Raw genomic sequence first — 20,584 nt, 5'->3', positions numbered from 1 at the left:
ATCCGTTTTGGATTATAATATAATATAGAGTAAACTACAATTATATTTCTTGATTTAACATAATTATAAATACCTTTGTTGTTTAAAAAATTATAATTTTATTTATTTTTTTAAAAAATATTTTTTATGAATTAAGTAGAAAATTTTTTTTATATTTTTTTTAAAAAAAATCATCCATCCCTATCAATTTTTTATAAGTTTTAAATTTAAAAAAATACAGTAAGGGCAAATTTGACAATTTCATACATTCATCTAAAGATTACATAATTTCATCAAAAATGAGGAGAGTATTTGTTATTTTTCTAATAATGAAAGATTATTCGTAATTATGTCAAATTTTAAAAGAGATTATTGCAATTTATCCTATAGTATAAATATACTATTTCTCAAAATTACAAGTGAAGAAGAATTATCTCGGGACGGCCGGCCGGCCGGCTTATATCTGTAGAATATGTAAGTTGATATTTTTGTACATGATAATGTTCACCAAGTCATAAGATACAGAGTGTCATAGACCAGTTAAGTCAAGTCGCATGACTTTGTATGGCTGTTGGACTTGAGCGCATTTCGAAACAAATGAAAAACGAAATGCATACAAGATCAAGAGAAGTGAAGCGAGGAACATGGAAATTCAGGGCAGGATTGCTGCTATGCTCAAATCAAATAACTTCAGACCACGTTTCGGGGAAGAATGTGCAGTTTCATAAACCTGCTAAAGATTACACAGAGTACAAAACATAATCAAAACACTTCCATGCATCAGTTGTACAAATGTGGGAAGGATTAAAAATCACGATTCAAGAATCTGTCTTCAGACAACGCCCCACGTACGCCTGCAGGAAAGAATGGAAGTTTTAGTCTTAGCAGGAGGAATACTGGGTGGGGTGAATAAACAAAGGCGATTAGTGTAATGCTGAAAGATACTACATTATCGCTTGGGTGTATGAATATGAAAGAAGATTTAAGTGACCAGAACTCTGAATGAAACACTAAGAAATAGAGACTCTAGTTTTAATCGCAGACAGCTAAATGATCATATATGAGTGTTTAACATACTTCCTTTTCCTCTTTTCTTTTGCTTCTGTTCCTATTGTTGGTTAGAGAGGAACGGAAGGTTTTGAAGACAGCATCAAAGTGCCAAACACACGCTTCAATCGACTAGTTTCTTCTTCAAAAATGGGTGCATATATATAAATAACTGACTAGATAACAATATTACCTGGACAAGTTTTGCAATTTTGGGTTTGGAATATGACAGATACTGGTCGACTTTTTCCTGTGTCTTTGGGATGTGATCGACTTGAATTGTCCCGGTTACTTTGTCAACCACCTTTTTCACAATAGTTTTGTGAACTTCTCTACTCATTTTACCTTCCTTCCATGTGGGCTTCAATATGTCCTTTACAAACTCTATAAGAGAATTTTTAAATATACGCATCGCCTTGTCATCCTTATTTGCATTGCTCTCTTCAGCTTTCCCATGGCCATCCATAGTTTCTGAATGCTTATTGTCTTGGATTCCCTTGCTCTCGTCACCAATGGCTCTGTCGCTTTCATTGACATCTGAACTTGCAAGTACTGTCTCTTGCTTCTGTTTTGGACTTCTGGGATGAATCACTTTAGAATTATCAGAAAAAGAAGGCGTTGTGCCCCTAGGATTGGAGAGTTCTGTGTTATCATTTCTTTCGGACTGCTCATTCACAAATCTCTGAGCCATAAACACACTAGGTTTTGTCACTGGAGCAACCTGTTGACCAGCAATAGTGACTTGGGAGTTTGTCAATTGAGCAGAGTGCAGACTGGTTAAAAGATTGGGAAGAATTTGTGAGACCTTTGTATCCAACATCCCTGGTATTTCAACAGCTTTCTGATGGTTCTGCATCTGAAACTGAAAATTCAGACTCCCAGGCCCACTCAAGTCACCACTAAATCCATTTGATGGGTTAGAACAGAGCATGTTCTGCCCGCTATCAGTTTCATTTGAAATTGAAGAATGCCCAGGAAACACATTTTCAACATTTTGATTTGAGTTTTTTCCAGAGAAACGAATTGGATGAGTGGTATTTCTGGAGTCCTTCACCTCATTAAGAACATCCTGAAATGAACTCACTTGATTATTTTCTGATACTCCATCATCCTGCTGGTGAATATGTGAAGCTGGAGTAACATTCTGCTGCCAGGCTTTCAAAGAAAAACTTCGATCTTCCTGCAGTGTATTTTGACCTTCAACAACTGAATATCCATCCTGATTTTGCAACTGCAGACCATGCAATATGAGATGTTCCTTTTTGTTAGCCATATTTTCCTTACCAATAGATTCAGCAATGCCTGCATCTCCACCACTTGCCTCAGGAGGAGAAGGTCGTTTATTAGGACTCGTAGAATTATCTGGCCATTCTGGTATTCCCCAGCTTTTGTTATTAGTGTTGCCAGTACTGTTTGTGACAGATGTTTCACCTGCACCAGCAGGCTTCACATTGTTTGAAATCCTAGTTGCATCACTCCATGCACTCCAATCATTACTCTTATCATGTAAACTATGGTTGTCAGTGACTTCACCTTGCCTGCCTTCTAGGCCCTTAAACATTGGATCCTCATGAGAGAACCTGCAATTATGCCGATCACACTTCCCTGCTGCAAAATACTTGCAAAGGGGTTTCTCATTTCTGTAAGGTTGGTGCTCAATGTCCTTACCAATGGATGCAAGCCTAGTCCCTTTTCCAAAAGTTTCATCAGAAGCAAAATGGTGGGAAAATTTGCAAGTGTCTCCCCATCTACACGTACCTTGCATGAAGTCCTTGCAAGGAACTGCACTTTTACTCTTGTTTTGGGATTGATCATTCTTTCCATGATAGGGGACAGAAGCATCATCCTGCAAATCAGATCCAGGGCCTCTACTGTAAGAATGTTTTGAGTTATGGCCACGCTCCGCCCTATTTCTCAAACTTTCTGATGTTTTATCCGCCTCAAGGGCTCCATCCCCATGACTAACATTTTTAGGATGAAAAAATCTGCATTGGCTGCCTCTCTTGCATCGTCCTGCAGTAAAATCTCTACAGATTTGAGATGATTTATCAGGTATGCTTTTCCTGTCACTCCATCCATAAGATTGATGTCTATAATCTCTTACTGGGGTAGGACTTCTTGTCTGATCCCTTGCACTGCCATCACTTCTGCTTCTGCTTCTGCTTCTACTCCTGCTCCTACTACTGCCCCTTCCCCTTTCCCTTCCCCTGCCCCTACTCAAGCTCCTACTGCGACTCCTGCCCCTAGTCCTGCTTCTGCTGCGACTCCTGCTCCTACCTCTTCCCAGGTACCTATAATGAGATAAGAATCAAACAAGTGCAGGGTGTGTGATGAACAAAAGGATGCACAGTACCTCCTCTTCCATATTTATAACTCCTATTTTCTTTATAAGAAGTCACAAATAAGAGTCCAGTTCCTAAAAATGAAAATTCTTTTCCCACGTATACCTTGTCACAAGTAATGATGTGACATAATTATCGAAAAAAAAAAAAAAAGGTAATGATGTGATATCACTATCTCCCAATCACTGCTATAAAGGGCACTTGTATAAGCATACTGGAGGCTTTCTTACAGTTTTTCATCTCTCATCTAGAACTTTGCGTCCAATAACTAGATATAAAACTGGGATGGAGGGAGTAACATTTGGGAAAATCGTACAGAAGAAAAATGAGCATAACGATGTATTCTAAAATCCTGCATAAAGAAAATATTTGCAAGCAGCAACCCAGCAATTTCTTAATCTTATTATATGATGCCAAAAATAGGCAATTGAAGATTATTCTTGCATTCCTGCAAAAACATAGTAAATGAGAAGTGCCTGTCAGCATAAAGCAAGCAAACCCGATTGATTTGCAGATACCTCTTCACCAAAAAGTAAAAATAAATTAATAATAAAAGAAGCAACAGAAACAGAAACAGCAACAGCACTGTTTGACATCCAGTTTCCACATGTATAATGCGATAGAAGCTAATGTATATAATCACAGACCTACGAGAATGGCTTCGATCATTTTCAGGAGAGTGGTTATATTTACGTCGTTCGGCTCCATCAAATCCAGGAGACAAGTTCTGGTAATATCTGTTTCCCTCACCTATTTCCTTCCCTTCAGAAGCATTCTGTCTGCTTTTGACCAAACTGTCATTCACCGGAGCAACTGGGTTTGCTTCAGTTGATTCGCGGGATGGCTGTCCAGATTGATCTCTAGATCTTGGAGCAGTATAGGCTCTGGATGCAGAATATTCATGATAACGTCCAATATCATGACTAGAATGTTCTTTTCCTGTCAAAGAATTATGTTCACTCAATTCAGAAAAATGTTTGGTCTCTTCTTCCTTATCCCACAATGATTTGCGTTTTCTCCTTTCACCCATAGAGAACCCTTGCTAACAAAATCCTGCAATAGTTGTCTTTGCTTATGCAACAGAATCTGTTTAAAGCAAGCAATATGGACGAATTAGCTCTGATGTTTAATTGAGGATTTCTTATCATTCTTATCTTCTTAGATCATGTAGTCATGAACTGAAAGAAAAATAATGAAACGAAAAATTCCTTTTCGTAACAAATAAAACTTGTGCGTAAACCCAATTTTGGCATTGTTAAGCTTTGGCACCTTAGTCACCACATTTTGTTTGAGTGTTTTGGTGGTGTAAAAGTAAAACAGTAATTGGATAATTAATGCCACATTTTCTGCAAAAGCAACTTTCGCTGAATCTTATATGAAGCTTTGGAACTGCATGTACCTCCTCCAGACAACCACAGCAGAGTCAAGATTGCAATATCATCTAGAAATATACCAATATCACAAGTAAGTTGGGTCCTATTCTGTTTTAGCTTTTCCTAGATAGAGATCAATTAACAAATAATTGTGTTATGTTTTCACTTCTAAGAATGCCTTGATTTTAAAAACCAAACCTTGAGGATATGATAAATATATGAATAGATGAAGACATAAACATCTTTAAGGACATAAACAGTCAGAAATTAGAGATTTTGAACAAGATGCAGTAACAAAAAATATTTGCAGGACATCCTTGAACAAGCCTAACTGCTATGCTCCAAATCTCAGGGAAGTTAGTAATAGTGTTACTTTTTCCTTATCTTTACTGGTTGAGGCACCAGCCATCTCTTTCTTTCTTTCTGTAAAATCAGCTAAGTGGTCACTTCACACAGTAAACAGCAGAACAGAAACCATATAGACTGTAATCATAATGACAAGGGTAATAACTATGTAACCCAAAATACATGGGTCAAGGCACTTGTTAGTTGAGCTGAGTTGATAGGCAATTTTGCCAAAAAGTCCTACCAGACAAGCCTGGTAGTCCCCATAACAGGATTAAAAAACTCTTGTTCAGCCCAAGCCTCAACCACCAAAACTTTATCATATTGAAACCAAATTTGAACAATTCATGTAAAGAAAACCACATTAAAGGACATGGTGCAATAAAACACTTTTTATTCAAACATCCACTTAACTTTAATCTTGAGACAACCTTCTAAATTTCTAAGCTACTCTTTTGGAAATTCAATGTGAAATGCAGCATTAATTAAGTCATGCAAACTCGTTTCAGAAAAAATCTAGTAGATCACCACTACATGGCACGATCTGAAGCAACCACATATACGAAATAAGCTTTCTGTCTCACAGAACCCGTTAACCACGAAAAACATTCTTTACAGAATCTAAAAAATATTCATTCCCTGGTTTATGCTGCAAACATAAAAACCTATGAACCCTTGCAAACACTGTGGCCCCTCTAAATGCCTCTTCCTGCAAACAAGGCAAAGGCCCCAACTCTAGCCTTAAGGTGAATCAATTCCCCAGTGACGGGAAGCTTTCTGTACACTGACTAGGGATCTGTAGTCATAGACCAATATACCTAAGTAGATTCTTATATCCCAATTCTATGACTAGGGTCACTGCATTCGGATGATTATTAAGCTTGCTTTTTTACTTATCAGGAGTCTGTGCCTAGTCTTACCCCATGTGAAAAGATGCTAAACTTTTCATTTTTGGTCAAGTGAAAATGTAGACAAGATTGTCAATGTTCCCCATTAGAGGATGCTATTCAACCCCATTCATAACATGTGATTCTCCTGAGTTTAGTTCAGCAATGATAATTTGTTGAAGTTGTTCTCACAAACATGCTTAATCCTAATGAACGCACAAACTAGTTTGTTATATTTGTTAAGTGAAAGAATTATAAAATGGGTCAAACATCAAGGAATATCACTTTAGGTGGCTGCCTAATAGGCAGCAGATCTTAAGTGGCAAATCAGCACATGTATGCTTGTACCACCTTCTCCAAAGTTTCAGGCAGTGGTGACAATATTGTGCATCATATCAAGGTGAATGAGGCCAATAACAGAATAAACCATCTACTTTGAGGGAACATCCACCATCTTATTAACTTTAGTACTTGGCCACAAGTGAGAAGTTGGCATCTTTCCAAAAATCCCGAGCCCAGGGAAATGTTAAACTCAGGCTTTAACATGCCAACACTTTAGTAAACTTTCTTTTGAGATCAACAAGCATTCATAAATGCTGTTGGTTATGGATATTGAACCAAAAAGTGTTTGCGGATGATGCCACATGACTTGAAGGACATAATGTGTCTCACGAACCAGCCATCTACATGTGTAAAAAACCAAAAGGAAAATGGGATCAAAGAACTGTTCGAGTTATGAGCAAGTTGCACTTGAATTATCAGATTTATGCAAAATATGCTTGCAGATGTGTAACACAATTTATAAATAAAAGAAAATTTCGATTTTGGATCCAAGTTAAGTCATCTAGCAAGCACCGTACCTTTATGGACAAGTTAAGAGAAGCAACAAAACTTGAAACCAAACAAATAAGCGTAAAGCAAGAAATATCTAATTCCAAATCTAGCTCAAAATTCAGACTCTTTTAACTCCATGACTGATCTCAGAAAACCCAGAACTCGTTAGCTCAATCTTTACGAAAACGCGCATTAAAATCCTAATTCAACATAAAATCAAATAGCCAAAAACAATTCAACAGAAGCAAACAAAAAATTCAAGAAACCCTAATTAAGACGAAGAGAATGCCCAAAAACACCAACCTTTGAATCGAGCAACCAGCGCTGCAATCGCGAGCGAGCTTGGAAATAACCCGGCCAACAGAAAGAGGGCTACGATATGATTTACAGAAACAATTGATTTGAGGTAAGTGGAAGTCCTTGGTCTTAGGTTTTATCAGTTTTATGTTTGTGTAAGGAGGTTAAGTATAATGTGGATTCGGACGTTAGTGTGAAGGAAACTGCTAAATATTCTTACAATAAGCGACTCGCTAAAAAATGTCCTTCCTACTCTTTCTTGGCTGCAATCTTGTTTGTTCCGGGCTGTTACGGTTATAAATTCCTTTTTTCTAAAATAAATATAATATTTACTTTTGCATTAAAATGAATTTTTCCCAAGTTAAATAATTACAAAAACCCAAAATTAACTGATTTTTTTATTACAACAGGGAAAAAAATAAGAAATATATATAAAATTTATTACCTCTTGGACATAATAATCAAACAATCTTGCAAGAAAATGATATAGTTTTATTCTATTTATTTATGGACATCACATTCTTTTTTAAGCCCTGAATTTTATTTAGATTGAATTTTGCGCGAGGAAATGAGGGCGACAACCAGAATGTGAAGACAGAATAGAACAAAAGACCAAACGCATAGCAGCAGCATTGAAGTTCACAAAAGTGCAAACCAAGAAAGGCAAAAACACTCGGCAAATGAGTTGAACAAATAAATATTGTCAACTTCAGGTGTACGAGACTGACTGCAGAGTTTTAGTGCTCTTTGTTGCTTTCTCCGAACTGAAGTAGTCCTGAAGAGCTGTCATCTCAATCTTGCTGGATTTTAAGCTCCTTATTGCCTCCGCGGTAGCTAATGCCCCAGCCACTGTAGTTATTATAGGAATCTTGTAAGCAAGAGCCATTCTACGGAGCTTCCGCCCGTCAATTTGGTCGAGCTGGTCGCCCGAACTTGTAACCACCATCATTTGAATTTGGCCGTTGGCGATCATATCACCAGCATGAGGCCGGCCCTCATGCATCTTCAGCACCCGCTCGACTGGAAGACCTTCCAATTCAAGAACATGAGCCGTCCCAGATGTTGCTATGAGTCTGAACCCGACGCCCAGAAAAGCTCGGGCAATGGAGGCAAGATGGGGTTTAGTCAGGTCATTTAAGCTGAGGAAGAGAGTTCCTGATAGTGGTGGCTTCTGTCCTGCAGCTATTTGCGCCTTTGCAAATGCAATGGAGGACTCAGAGTGAATACCCATTACCTCACCGGTGCTGCGCATCTCAGGTCCTAGTAGGACATCAGCCCCTTGGAACTTCTCAAACGGGAGAACGGCTTCTTTGACAGAGACATGTGCTGGTATAACCTCCTTTGTGAACTGCAGGTCATGCAGAGACTTTCCCGACATAACCAGAGCAGCGTATTTAGCCAGTGGATGACCAATAGCTTTGGACACAAAAGGGACTGTCCGAGATGCACGAGGGTTCGCCTCCAGCAAGAAGACATCCCCAGAAGCTGTGATTGCATATTGACAATTCATCAACCCACACACGTTTAACCTCTTTGCCAGTTTTGTAGTCCAGGACCTAATTGTTTCCAAGCATGACGAGGATACTGTTTTTGTGGGAAGCATGCATGCAGAATCACCGGAATGGACTCCAGCCTGTTCAATGTGTTCCATTATTCCACCAATCACAACATTACCATGTGAGTCCGCAAGTGCATCAATATCAATCTCAATGGCATCAGATAAGTATTTGTCGATCAAAACGGGACGCTCTGGGTCCACCTCAACTGCAGTTTCGAGATAAGTCACAAGCTTCTCGTCACTATAAACAATCTCCATTGCCCGACCACCCAAAACATATGAAGGTCGAACTACTACTGGGTAGCCAATATCTGCGGCAATAGCAAGGGCGTCTTTTTCACTCTTTGCAATTCCTCCTTTTGGCTGCTCAATCTGTAACTCCGTCAAGATGGCGTTGAATCTCTCCCTATCCTCAGCAGCATCTATAGAATCAGGGGATGTGCCCCAGATGCGAACAAGTCCAGAACCACTTCTGCACTTGGGCTTCCACTCATCTAGATATTGCTGAATAGGAAGAGACAATTTTAGTGGAGTTTGGCCTCCAAACTGCACAATAATACCATCAGGTCCTTCCAAGTCAATTATGTTAAGAACGTCCTCAACTGTGAGGGGTTCAAAATATAGTCGATCACTGGTGTCATAGTCAGTCGACACTGTTTCAGGGTTCGAATTCATCATGATTGTTTCATAGCCTGCATCCTATAAAACAGACAAAACAAACTCCAGAATTATAAGGAAAGTATAATGATAACTAAATAATTGAATTATAAATAAATTAGTCAAACTGAAATTTCAATTAATTCAGAAGTCTACTCTGCCCTCTGTTCCCCCTTGAAATTGCCTTCATGTTAGTGCTACACAGATAATAACGTCATAATGTCCTAGTAATGACAAAGCAACGGAACTTTATTTAGATGGTAAGGAGCAATATTTGAATTGAAGTGTAGTCGGGTCTTCGAAGAAACCAGTTTCAGCCAAGTGCTCCATATACTTACCACTAAGATTCAAGTTTAGAGTTTAAGGATCTAACAGCACACATCATAAAAGGTCAACCAAATGGAGCACATGAACTATAGGATTGACACTTTTTGGGGGGGTTGGGACTTGGGGCTGTTGGTAGAAAATAGAGGAAGTGATAGTAGATCACTGAGCAATTAAAATTGCACAAACCTGAAGGGCAAAGGATGTATGGCAGCAGCAATAATCAAATTCAATACCCTGTCCAATTCGATTTGGTCCTCCGCCTAAAATCAAAACCTTTTTCCTATTGGTAGGAGCTGATTCACACTCAAATTCATAGGATGAATACATGTAAGGAGTATCAGCTTCGAACTCTGCAGCGCATGTATCAACTCTTTTATATACTGGTTTAACGCCTAAAGATAACCTCTTTGATCGAACTTCTTTCTCAGTGGATTTTGTAGCAAAAGCTATCTGTTTATCACTGAACCCTCTTCTCTTTACTTCCCAGAAGTCATCCTTTGTCAACTGTGACAAATTCCATGCAAAGAGATATTGCTCCACATCTACAAGTTCTTTAAGCTGAGTGAGGAACCATTTATCTACATAACTCAACTCGTGTATATCATCCACCTTCATTCCCCTCTTCATTGCAGCATATATGGAATGCATACGATCTGGACTAGGTACCCGCAGGCTGTATTTTAGTTGTTCCCAATCCCAGTCAAGTTCCTTGACCTTTGCACAACCCCATCCAGAGTAGCCACATTCAAGGGAACGCACTGCTTTCTGAAAAGATTCTTGAAATGTCCGGCCCACAGCCATGGACTCGCCAACAGACTTCATCTGAGTAGTCAGAATTGGCTCCGAGCCAGGAAATTTCTCAAAAGCAAATCTGGGTATCTGCATTTGGAGAGAGAGAGTATATAACACTTCGAATTTATTGAATAAAACAAGAAGCCAAAATATGAGCAGCAAGCTAGGGATTAATGGAAAAGCAAAAATTATAATACCTTGGTTACAACATAATCTATGGAAGGCTCAAAACTTGCTGGCGTTTTCTTTGTGATGTCGTTGGGAATCTGATCCAGTGAGTACCCAACTGACAACTTAGCAGCCATCTTGGCAATTGGGAACCCAGTGGCTTTCGAGGCTAAAGCTGATGATCTAGAAACTCTGGGATTCATCTCGATTACCATCACTTCTCCATCTTCAGGATTAACAGCAAACTGAACATTTGAACCACCACATTCAACTCCAATTTCCCTGATAATAGCAATAGAGTAATCCCTAAGTCGTTGATACTCCTTATCCGTCAAGGTTTGGGCAGGAGCAACAGTGATAGAGTCTCCTGTGTGGACTCCCATAGGGTCGATATTCTCAATCGAGCAAATAATAACCACATTGTCAGCCAGGTCTCTCATAACCTCAAGCTCATACTCTTTCCATCCTAACAAAGACTTCTCCACCAAAACCTGAGATGTAACACTAGCCGCGAGCCCTGACTTGCAAATGGCTTCAAACTCCTCCCTGTTATAAGCTATCCCACCTCCAGTGCCACCCAACGTGAATGCAGGACGGATAATCAAAGGGAACTCCCCAATTGAATTGGCAATCTCAATACATTCTTCCAGTGTTGTCCCAATCCCCGATGGAGGCGTTTTGAGCCCAATATTTTTCATTGCCTGCTTGAACAAATCCCTATCCTCGGCCTTCTTTATTGCATCAAGCTTTGCCCCGATCAGCTCCACCCCATATTTCTCAAGTGCGCCACTCTCTGCTAATGCTACAGCGAGATTAAGTGCAGTCTGTCCGCCCATTGTCGGCAACAAAGCGTCAGGTCTCTCCTTCTCAAGCACTTGCTCAACTAATTCCGGCGTCATTGGTTCAATGTAGGTCCTATCCGCCATCTCAGGGTCAGTCATTATAGTAGCAGGATTTGAGTTAATCAGGATTACCTCATAGCCCTCTTCTCTGAGGGCTTTGCAAGCTTGTGTGCCCGAATAATCAAACTCACAAGCTTGCCCTATGACGATAGGCCCTGCTCCCAAGATCAAAATCTTCTTGATATCAGTTCTTTTACCCAAGTTTTGGGTGCTGAAAGCCCCCCCATTCGACAGATTACCACTATTCTTAACATCTCCACGTTCATTTTGGGACTTTGCAGAATTCAATATCAACGGCCGGGAGGAATAGTGGATACTTTTGCCATTCCTTTTTGAGGCTAGTCTTCTTTGCTGGAAATGAAGCGGAAAAGGCCTTGCTGCAGGTAAATATCGATTGGTTTGAATAAACTTACATAACGCATTATTGCATTGATGCACGCTGTGACTCATCTTCTCTTAACTACCACCTCTCTCTTCGTATATTTTCCCCAAAAACCAACAAACCTGCAAAATATCCAGAAAATGGAAAGCCCGAAATTACTAACAATACGTTCATACAGAAATTCGGCGAGGCAGCAGCTCAAAATAGAATAAATAGTACCAGGCAGCTGGCGGAGAGTCTGCACTGTGGGAGAATGAGGCCCCTCGTTCCAGAATTGATGAAAATAACGCCAAAAAAAAATCCTCCGCGGAGGCTAGGGTTTAAGGGATTTTGTAATTCAGTGCAAGTGTATCCACTGGCGTGTACGTGCGTGTGTAAGAAATGATCAGTGTGCTGTATATATATCTGAGATGCGAAGAGATGACAACCACAAATAAGCAGCCGCCGAGGGTTCGTTTTAGTGTAGGTTTACTGTATCTGTATGTGTATGCAATCCCTAAAAGGAGCCGGCTGCCTTCATTTTCGGAAAAATAAAAATAAGAAATAAGCAAATTTTTCCTTTCTAGCTATTTTTTTTAATGCAAACTAGTAAGTATATTACCTTCTATGGGTTCGCATAATTTTTTAAAATATAATATTTATTTTTTGTGAAGTTCAAAATTATCTAAATAAGATAAAAATACATGATGAAAAAACTATCAAAAAATAGTTATGGAAGACCATAATCGGTAAAGTTAAAAATAACTAATTAATTCAATTTTTTTTGAAAAAAATAACGTAATTTGTTTCTTTATATTAAAATTTATCATTGTCTTACAATCTTACATACAAAAAGTGTATGGTAACTTTTTTAATATATTAATTATCAATGTATATTTTACTCAAATTAAATTAAAAGGCACTTTGTAGAATATATATAATGTTGATAATGATGATTATATATACATGCAAAATAAATACAAAATATATTATTTCAATTGACAATAAACTTAAATAAAATGGGAATAAATTTAAATTTTGAGTACATGTATATATGTGAATAAACAATCAATCAAAATTGAAAAAAATTTAATTTTAATATATGTGAATAGAAAATAATTGATACGATCAATTGAATTAAGAGATGAATTTTTGTTAATAAAATAAGGTAATAGTATTTTTGAAAATTTTATTTATAATATTTATTGTTTCGTTAAATTTAGAAACATGAAAATTTTATTTATAATATTTAGGTTTTCTGGCTATGATGAGAAATGAAGTAAGAGCAGTAAAAAAGCACCGTATGAGAGTCGAGGATGAGGACTTTCATGCCAGAAATGTCATGTAACATGCGATTGATGTAATCTCGTACTGCCGTTATCAGCACCATTTTTTCTTTTCCAATACTTATTCACTTCGACTATCGATCTGATCAGTTTATCCGCCCAATCTCCGATTACAGGGTTTAAAAATTGGAAATAGGAAAATTCAGAAGAGATTTGAAACGACAAGATCAAAAAGAGGAACAAGAAGGAAGGAGCACGAACTTTCCCACGACGTCGTTGTGAACGAAGTAGCCAGACCGGGTTCTGATTTTCCTTTTTTCTTTTCATCTTTTAATACGTGAATCGGCTCCGAAGCTAAGTTAGCTGAAGCTCACATGTCATAGATTTGAGGGTACAATACCATTGGGGTTCTTGAATTTAGTATTAATTGCATTGTCCTTTCTATTTACTATTGCAATATCATCATTCAATCCATGTGAGCTTCAGCTAACTTAGCTTCGGAGCCGATTCACGTATTAAAAGATAAAAAGAAAAAAGGAAAATCAGAACCCGGTCTGGCTACTTCGTTCACAACGACGTCGTGGGAAAGTTCGTGCTCCTTCCTTCTTGTTCCTCTTTTTGATCTTGTCGTTTCAAATCTCTTCTGAATTTTCCTATTTCCAATTCTTAAACCCTGTAATCGGAGATTGGGCGGATAAACTGATCAGATCGATAGTCGAAGTGAATAAGTATTGGAAAAGAAAAAATGGTGCTGATAACGGCAGTACGAGATTACATCAATCGCATGTTACATGACATTTCTGGCATGAAAGTCCTCATCCTCGACTCTCATACGGTGCTTTTTTACTGCTCTTACTTCATTTCTCATCATAGCCAGAAAACCTAAATATTATAAATAAAATTTTCATGTTTCTAAATTTAACGAAACAATAAATATTATAAATAAAATTTTCAAAAATACTATTACCTTATTTTATTAACAAAAATTCATCTCTTAATTCAATTGATCGTATCAATTATTTTCTATTCACATATATTAAAATTAAATTTTTTTCAATTTTGATTGATTGTTTATTCACATATATACATGTACTCAAAATTTAAATTTATTCCCATTTTATTTAAGTTTATTGTCAATTGAAATAATATATTTTGTATTTATTTTGCATGTATATATAATCATCATTATCAACATTATATATATTCTACAAAGTGCCTTTTAATTTAATTTGAGTAAAATATACATTGATAATTAATATATTAAAAAAGTTACCATACACTTTTTGTATGTAAGATTGTAAGACAATGATAAATTTTAATATAAAGAAACAAATTACGTTATTTTTTTCAAAAAAAATTGAATTAATTAGTTATTTTTAACTTTACCGATTATGGTCTTCCATAACTATTTTTTGATAGTTTTTTCATCATGTATTTTTATCTTATTTAGATAATTTTGAACTTCACAAAAAATAAATATTATATTTTAAAAAATTATGCGAACCCATAGAAGGTAATATACTTACTAGTTTGCATTAAAAAAAATAGCTAGAAAGGAAAAATTTGCTTATTTCTTATTTTTATTTTTCCGAAAATGAAGGCAGCCGGCTCCTTTTAGGGATTGCATACACATACAGATACAGTAAACCTACACTAAAACGAACCCTCGGCGGCTGCTTATTTGTGGTTGTCATCTCTTCGCATCTCAGATATATATACAGCACACTGATCATTTCTTAAACCCTGTAATCGGAGATTGGGCGGATAAACTGATCAGATCGATAGTCGAAGTGAATAAGTATTGGAAAAGAAAAAATGGTGCTGATAACGGCAGTACGAGATTACATCAATCGCATGTTACATGACATTTCTGGCATGAAAGTCCTCATCCTCGACTCTCATACGGTGCTTTTTTACTGCTCTTACTTCATTTCTCATCATAGGTTTCATCTCTGTTAGGCATTTATGTTTTATTTTTTTCCAGAGCTAATGTTTATATGGAAATATTGGGGCTTCATTGGTTATGGAGCGGTTTTGTTCTCAGACTTTTGATATTAGAAACAAGTATTAGAAGCTTAGAAAGCTTTTCTTGCATTGGATCAACACTGAAAAGTAGAATTTTCTGGTATTGTTTGTTTTCTGGCGGTGACAGAATTATGGGCTACTGCGTGCTGAAAAATCAGCTTAATAAGAAGATCCCTGTCTGTAAAGTGGAAGTTAGACTTTTTGCTGGTCTTGTTCTGGGTATTTTATGTGATAATAGAATTATTATGAAAGTAGAATGTGTACTAGAACTATCACAAAGAGAACACAGTTTGTCCTTGGGGATTTGACTTTTTTACTGCTTGGTGGACGGTGTTGTGTGCCAATATATGATTTTAAATTGGAATAATATCAGGATTTTCGGTTGAATTAAAATTCTGTCATGTATCTTATGGAAATCAATCATCTCCACTGGGAGCTTATTGAAAGTTTTAAGTTTATCGGGGTTCTATCATATGTGAGAGCACCCAATAATTTAAAACTTGAATTTTATTGATTAGGGAGAAAGGTGTTACCCAGAAAAGTTCTTCAACTGTTTAACAACAAATAAAATGATTTCGTGCTCTATAATTATTATCTATTCATTTCTTGGATCTTCAATGTGTTGCAGGTTAGTATTGTGAGTGTAGTATATTCACAATCGGAGCTTCTTCAGAAAGAAGTATTCTTGGTTGAACTTGTAGACTCCATTTCCATGTCAAAAGAACCCATGTCACATCTTAAAGCTGTTTACTTTCTTCGTCCAACATCTCAAAACATCCATCTCTTGAGGCGTCAACTGACTACCCCTCGATTTGGAGAGTACCACCTCTGTGAGTATTATTTGTTGTACAGTACATGATAGTCGCAGCAAAGATCACAGGAAATAATTTAACTTTTGCTGTCAGAACTTCACTTAGATTTTACTCCATGCTGTTGTTACAATTTTCAGGTTATGCGTATGAAATGTTTCATGGCATCTAACTTTTATTGGTGCTTTCTGTGATAGAATTATTGACTTTCATTCTGTCTGGTCATGTTGTTTACAGTTTTCTCCAATATGTTGAAAGACACTCAGCTTCACAACATAGCAGATTCAGATGAGCACGAACTTGTTCAGCAAGTGCAGGTAAATGCGTTGGTCTTTCCTGCTTCCTCTTCATGAAGAACTGCTTTTGTCTTTCTTCTCATTGCTTAAAGAGTTAGATTTTAAGCTGTTCTTTTAACTGGTCTACACCACAAATTAGGCTGGAATTTTGAGAGCCATATATTTAGTTATAGTTGTAAGCTTGTAAGTTATTGATTCTAGTTCAACCATTTGGTTTTGAGACTCAGAGATGAACATTGGCTATGGTTATTTCCTTGATATGCAGGAATTTTATGCAGACTTTGTTGCAATTGATGCCTATCACTTCACTTTTAATATTGCATCAAACCACATGTATATGCTCCCAGCTGTGGTGGATCCATCAAGTTTACAGCAGTTCTGTGACCGAGTGATTGATGGAATTGCTGCCATCTTCTTAGCCCTAAAACGAAGGCCGGTTATTCGTTATTCACGGACATCTGATATTGCAAAACGGATAGCACAAGAAGCTTCGGTGAGACACCTATCACATGGCTCATTCAAGAAAAAACTGTAACTGTCATGTGGTTGCTTCAAGAAAATTCAGTCCTTAAGACCCAAATTTCCCCTAAGTTATCATATGCTTACTGAACTCTCTTTCTGAAATTATGCTCAGTCTTTGTAATTGTAAAGGTACCTTAACACTGGTTTTGGTTTCCTTCTCTCCTGCTACTGCAGAAGCTAATGTACCAGCAGGAAAGTGGTCTTTTTGATTTTCGACGAGCAGAAGTTTCTCCACTGTTGCTAATTGTTGATAGGCGGGATGACCCTGTCACTCCTCTGCTTAATCAATGGACATATCAGGTTATGCTCTTTTTCTCCGTAAAGCAGAATTCTTTTCTTATGATAATTCAGATGCTGAAGATGGCAACTCATTTGTATTGTTATCCATAGGCAATGGTTCATGAATTGATAGGCATTCAAGACAATAAAGTAGACCTCCGAAACTTTACAAAGTCATCAAAGGATCAAGAGGTTGTTCTTCTTTTTAATGTGAAGTGTCTTTACTTTATGATTTGCGACACATGGTGAAATTTGAAATTTTCAGCTTCTTACTGTTGCTCTCAGGAGGTTGTACTGTCTTCTGAGCAAGATGCCTTTTTCAAAGCCAACATGTATGAGAATTTTGGCGATATTGGAATGAATATAAAAAAAATGGTGGATGATTTTCAGCAAGTTGCAAAAAGTAATCAGAATATTCAAACAATAGGTTCGTTCTCGTTTATCTATGATTTGCTAGAGAGGTATTTCGTCATATGTTCTGTCCGTGGGTATATAGTTATCTAACTTTTGCAGCTGGTGATGATTTCAGAAATGTTGACACATGTGAATTTGTGCAGAGGATATGGCTAAATTTGTTGACAACTACCCAGAATATAGAAAAATGCATGGCAATGTTTCCAAGCATGTGACATTGGTTACGGAAATGAGTAGGATTGTTGAAGAACGAAAGCTGATGTTAGTTTCGCAAACAGAACAAGAATTAGCTTGCAATGGTGGGCAAGGGGCTGCCTTTGAGGTAATGCGGTACTCTCTAGTATGAAATTATAAATTTGCTTCTTAAATTAATAGGTGGTAATTTTTAGATGCTTGTTTAAACAATTCTTTTGCCGTGGACCATCACTTCATCTTTAGTGTAGGGCAAAACTTTATGATGGATTGGTGGAAAAATACGTAAAGTAGATGAATGTAGCACCTCTGAGTGAGCTAAAGAAGTTGCATGAGTATTTCGAAACAGTTTACATAGAATAGAATTTCGTTAGAGATTAACATATACTCCACCATGGTGTCTATGGTTTCCATTCTATCGATGATTGAAACTCAACAATTCAATATTGCCTGGTATTTGATTGCATTTTAGACACTTCTCAGCCCAACTGAAGAGGACTCATAAGAGCAACCTTTGTCTTTGGAAGAAAAGAAATGATAGATATATGATCTAATATCGTCGTGTTAGATAATGGGCCAAGAATCTCGTGAAGATTGTGGTTGAATGAAACCTTCTAGAATTAATTAGTTTCAGGTAATGAAACTGATTAAATTGCTGAATGATCCAAATTCATGAACTATAAAGAACGTGCCGCAGTTTTTTGTAATTATCTTTGTTGACTATTGCAATAAAGGCTTTAACAATGCATATATTGGCCAAATGAAGAACGATTGAGAAATAATAGTGTAGGTTACAATGATATGCAACTCTGGGAGTTAATAATACAGGCTTTGCGTTGTTTCTATGTCAAATTGACGTGCAAGAAAGATCATTGGTTCTGTTAACCCAATACTTAAGATGATGCCACAATCTATTCTATCATATGGCTAAAGCATTGGGGTTGTGGAATAAAGTGAAAACTGATGCAAGCAAACACATGATTGTATGACCTTTCTGCAAAATAATATTAGTAAACCATTTTTCCTTGAGATCTCAGGTTCTGCATTAGGACACTTGGGAAGCCTTTTCTTAGATGATGTTTTATCTGGTCTTAGCTATTTTGATTCAGAGATGAATATCTATGTAGTTGTCTTTTACCTTATGCAGGCTGTTACGAATCTGTTAAACAATGAGCATGTCTCTGATATTGACCGTCTACGCTTGGTAATGCTGTATGCTTTACGGTATGAGAAGGAAAGTCCAGTTCAGCTGATGCAGTTATTCAATAAATTGGCATCCTCTTCTCCCAAGTATAAGCCAGGGGTATGCCATTTTTCAACTATGTATTTAGGTTGTTCAATTTTTATAAATTCTCGATTGCTCAGTTGGTATACCCACTCTATCCTACTGCAGTTTCCCTTTAAAAATTAATTTAGAGGATAAGTTAAATTTTGTTCAAGGAACTGAAGATAACCAAGAATATGCGCCTGTTTTCCTTATGGATGCTTGTTATCTTTGTCTACTGTTAGTTAAAAGCTATCTCGCAGGGGCTCAATTGGACAGGAAAAATTATTCTGTTCTCTACTCAATAGCGCTAAAAATATGCATGACATTCTCTATGTTGGATTGACAGCTTGTTCAGTTCCTCCTAAAGCAAGCAGGGGTTGATAGGCGAACTGGGGATCTTTACGGAAGCAGGGATCTATTTAACTACGCACTTAACATGGCTCGTGGCCTTAAAGTTCGTCTATAAATCTTTGCATCTGATTTTGCCTAAACCTTTGGTTCTAGGTGCTGAAAATGAATTGTCATGCTTTTTCAGGGGGTTGAGAATGTGTATACCCAGCATCAGCCTCTGCTATCTCAAATAATGGAGAGCATTGTTAAAGGGCGCTTGAGAGATGTAGACTACCCTTATGTTGGAAATCATTTCCAGCAAGCTAGGTGAGAATTTTAAAGGTTTTTCTTTCTTGAAGTTGTGTGCCTCCACTTGAGGCTTATAATACTTGTAAAGCAAGTATGAAGTCTGGATAGTTGATAATTGAGCCATTGCACAATCTTTTTAAATATATGTAGCACAAAATCAATTTTTTTCATTTTCTATATGATCATCTTCTGATATATTTCTTTGACAGGCCACAGGATGTGATTATTTTCATCGTGGGTGGGACTACTTATGAGGAGGCACGCGCTGTTGCTCTACAAAATTCTACTAACTCTGGAATTCGTTTCATCCTTGGCGGTTCTGCAATCCTCAATTCGAAGAGGTTTGTATGGCTTTAGATGATTCAATTGCTTTTACAGAGCTACCAAAAATTGTACTCTATTTGAGAAGCTGCTCTTCAAGTACATTAAATTTTGCTAAAAATTTATCATACCTATACAAATAAAAAGTTTCAGTTTTTCACTGTTAAATTTCTCTAAGATATAATTTCCAGTTTAATGAACTGTCGAAATTTTTTCTGTCTGGTCAAAGTGCAGGTTCTTAAAGGACCTTGAAGAAGCTCAGAGAATTACCAGGACCAGCGCCAATACGATTTGAGAAATCTGCTAGAAGGCACTTCACCTCTTGGGATACATGTAAATTAGCAGTACAAAGGATTTTGCATACTTCAGCTCAGCAATATTCTTGGATTTGAACTGTACAGAAGCTTGATCATTGATGATAACTCTAGAGCCAATCTATATTGATTCATGAGAAGTTCTGTCGGCTGATCAACTGAGGTATGGCTTAAACCAAGTTAACCGGATGAAAATGCTAGAGATACAAACGATATTATTGACTTTACTCTCTGAGATGGTTTTAGCTGTAGTATCTTTTGCAGTTTAGCGCGATGTTTATTCTGTACGTAGTTGTAATTGTACAATTACTGGTTTCTTGTTTATACAAAAAGTTGTTCCTGCAGTAGAAA

At 37.2% G+C, this 20,584-nt stretch overlaps 3 protein-coding genes across 5 annotated transcripts; 1 reads left to right on the top strand and 2 right to left on the bottom strand.

Annotated features, from left to right (window-relative positions):
• Positions 1–630: 630 nt before the first annotated feature.
• Positions 631–7,366, bottom strand: LOC105159413 (zinc finger CCCH domain-containing protein 55). 3 transcript variants are annotated; one of them, XM_011076472.3, is made up of 5 exons: positions 7,111–7,366; positions 6,325–6,656; positions 4,016–4,454; positions 1,220–3,317; positions 631–833 (listed from the first exon to the last, which is right to left on the bottom strand). In XM_011076472.3, exons 3-5 carry the CDS (start codon positions 4,396–4,398, stop codon positions 798–800), a joined length of 2,517 nt encoding a protein of 838 aa, XP_011074774.1. In that variant the 5' UTR covers positions 4,399–4,454; positions 6,325–6,656; positions 7,111–7,366; the 3' UTR covers positions 631–797. The 3 variants fall into 3 exon arrangements, with proteins under 3 accessions (XP_011074774.1, XP_011074773.1, XP_011074775.1); XM_011076471.3 differs by having other exon boundaries at positions 4,016–6,656; XM_011076473.3 differs by lacking the exon at positions 6,325–6,656.
• A 338-nt stretch (positions 7,367–7,704) lies between these two features.
• On the bottom strand, positions 7,705–12,390 carry CARB (carbamoyl phosphate synthetase B). Its single transcript, XM_011076469.3, has 4 exons — positions 12,110–12,390; positions 10,636–12,012; positions 9,833–10,525; positions 7,705–9,361 (listed from the first exon to the last, which is right to left on the bottom strand). Exons 2-4 carry the CDS (start codon positions 11,956–11,958, stop codon positions 7,814–7,816), a joined length of 3,564 nt encoding a protein of 1,187 aa, XP_011074771.1. The 5' UTR covers positions 11,959–12,012; positions 12,110–12,390; the 3' UTR covers positions 7,705–7,813.
• A 2,376-nt stretch (positions 12,391–14,766) lies between these two features.
• VPS45 (vacuolar protein sorting 45) lies at positions 14,767–20,584 on the top strand. Its single transcript, XM_088879161.1, has 13 exons — positions 14,767–15,060; positions 15,809–16,010; positions 16,227–16,306; positions 16,551–16,778; positions 16,982–17,107; positions 17,198–17,278; positions 17,372–17,513; positions 17,644–17,822; positions 18,840–18,995; positions 19,306–19,413; positions 19,495–19,616; positions 19,808–19,939; positions 20,154–20,584. The coding sequence occupies exons 1-13, from the start codon at positions 14,971–14,973 to the stop codon at positions 20,212–20,214; spliced, it is 1,707 nt and encodes a 568-aa protein (XP_088735287.1). The 5' UTR covers positions 14,767–14,970; the 3' UTR covers positions 20,215–20,584.

Source organism: Sesamum indicum, linkage group LG3 (assembly GCF_026168435.1).
Source record: "Sesamum indicum cultivar Baizhima isolate 11 linkage group LG3, ASM2616843v1, whole genome shotgun sequence".
NCBI classification, from domain to species: Eukaryota; Viridiplantae; Streptophyta; class Magnoliopsida; order Lamiales; family Pedaliaceae; genus Sesamum; species Sesamum indicum.
The sequence above is the reverse complement of the archived record's forward strand: the minus strand, read 5'-3'. Positions and strand labels throughout refer to the sequence as shown.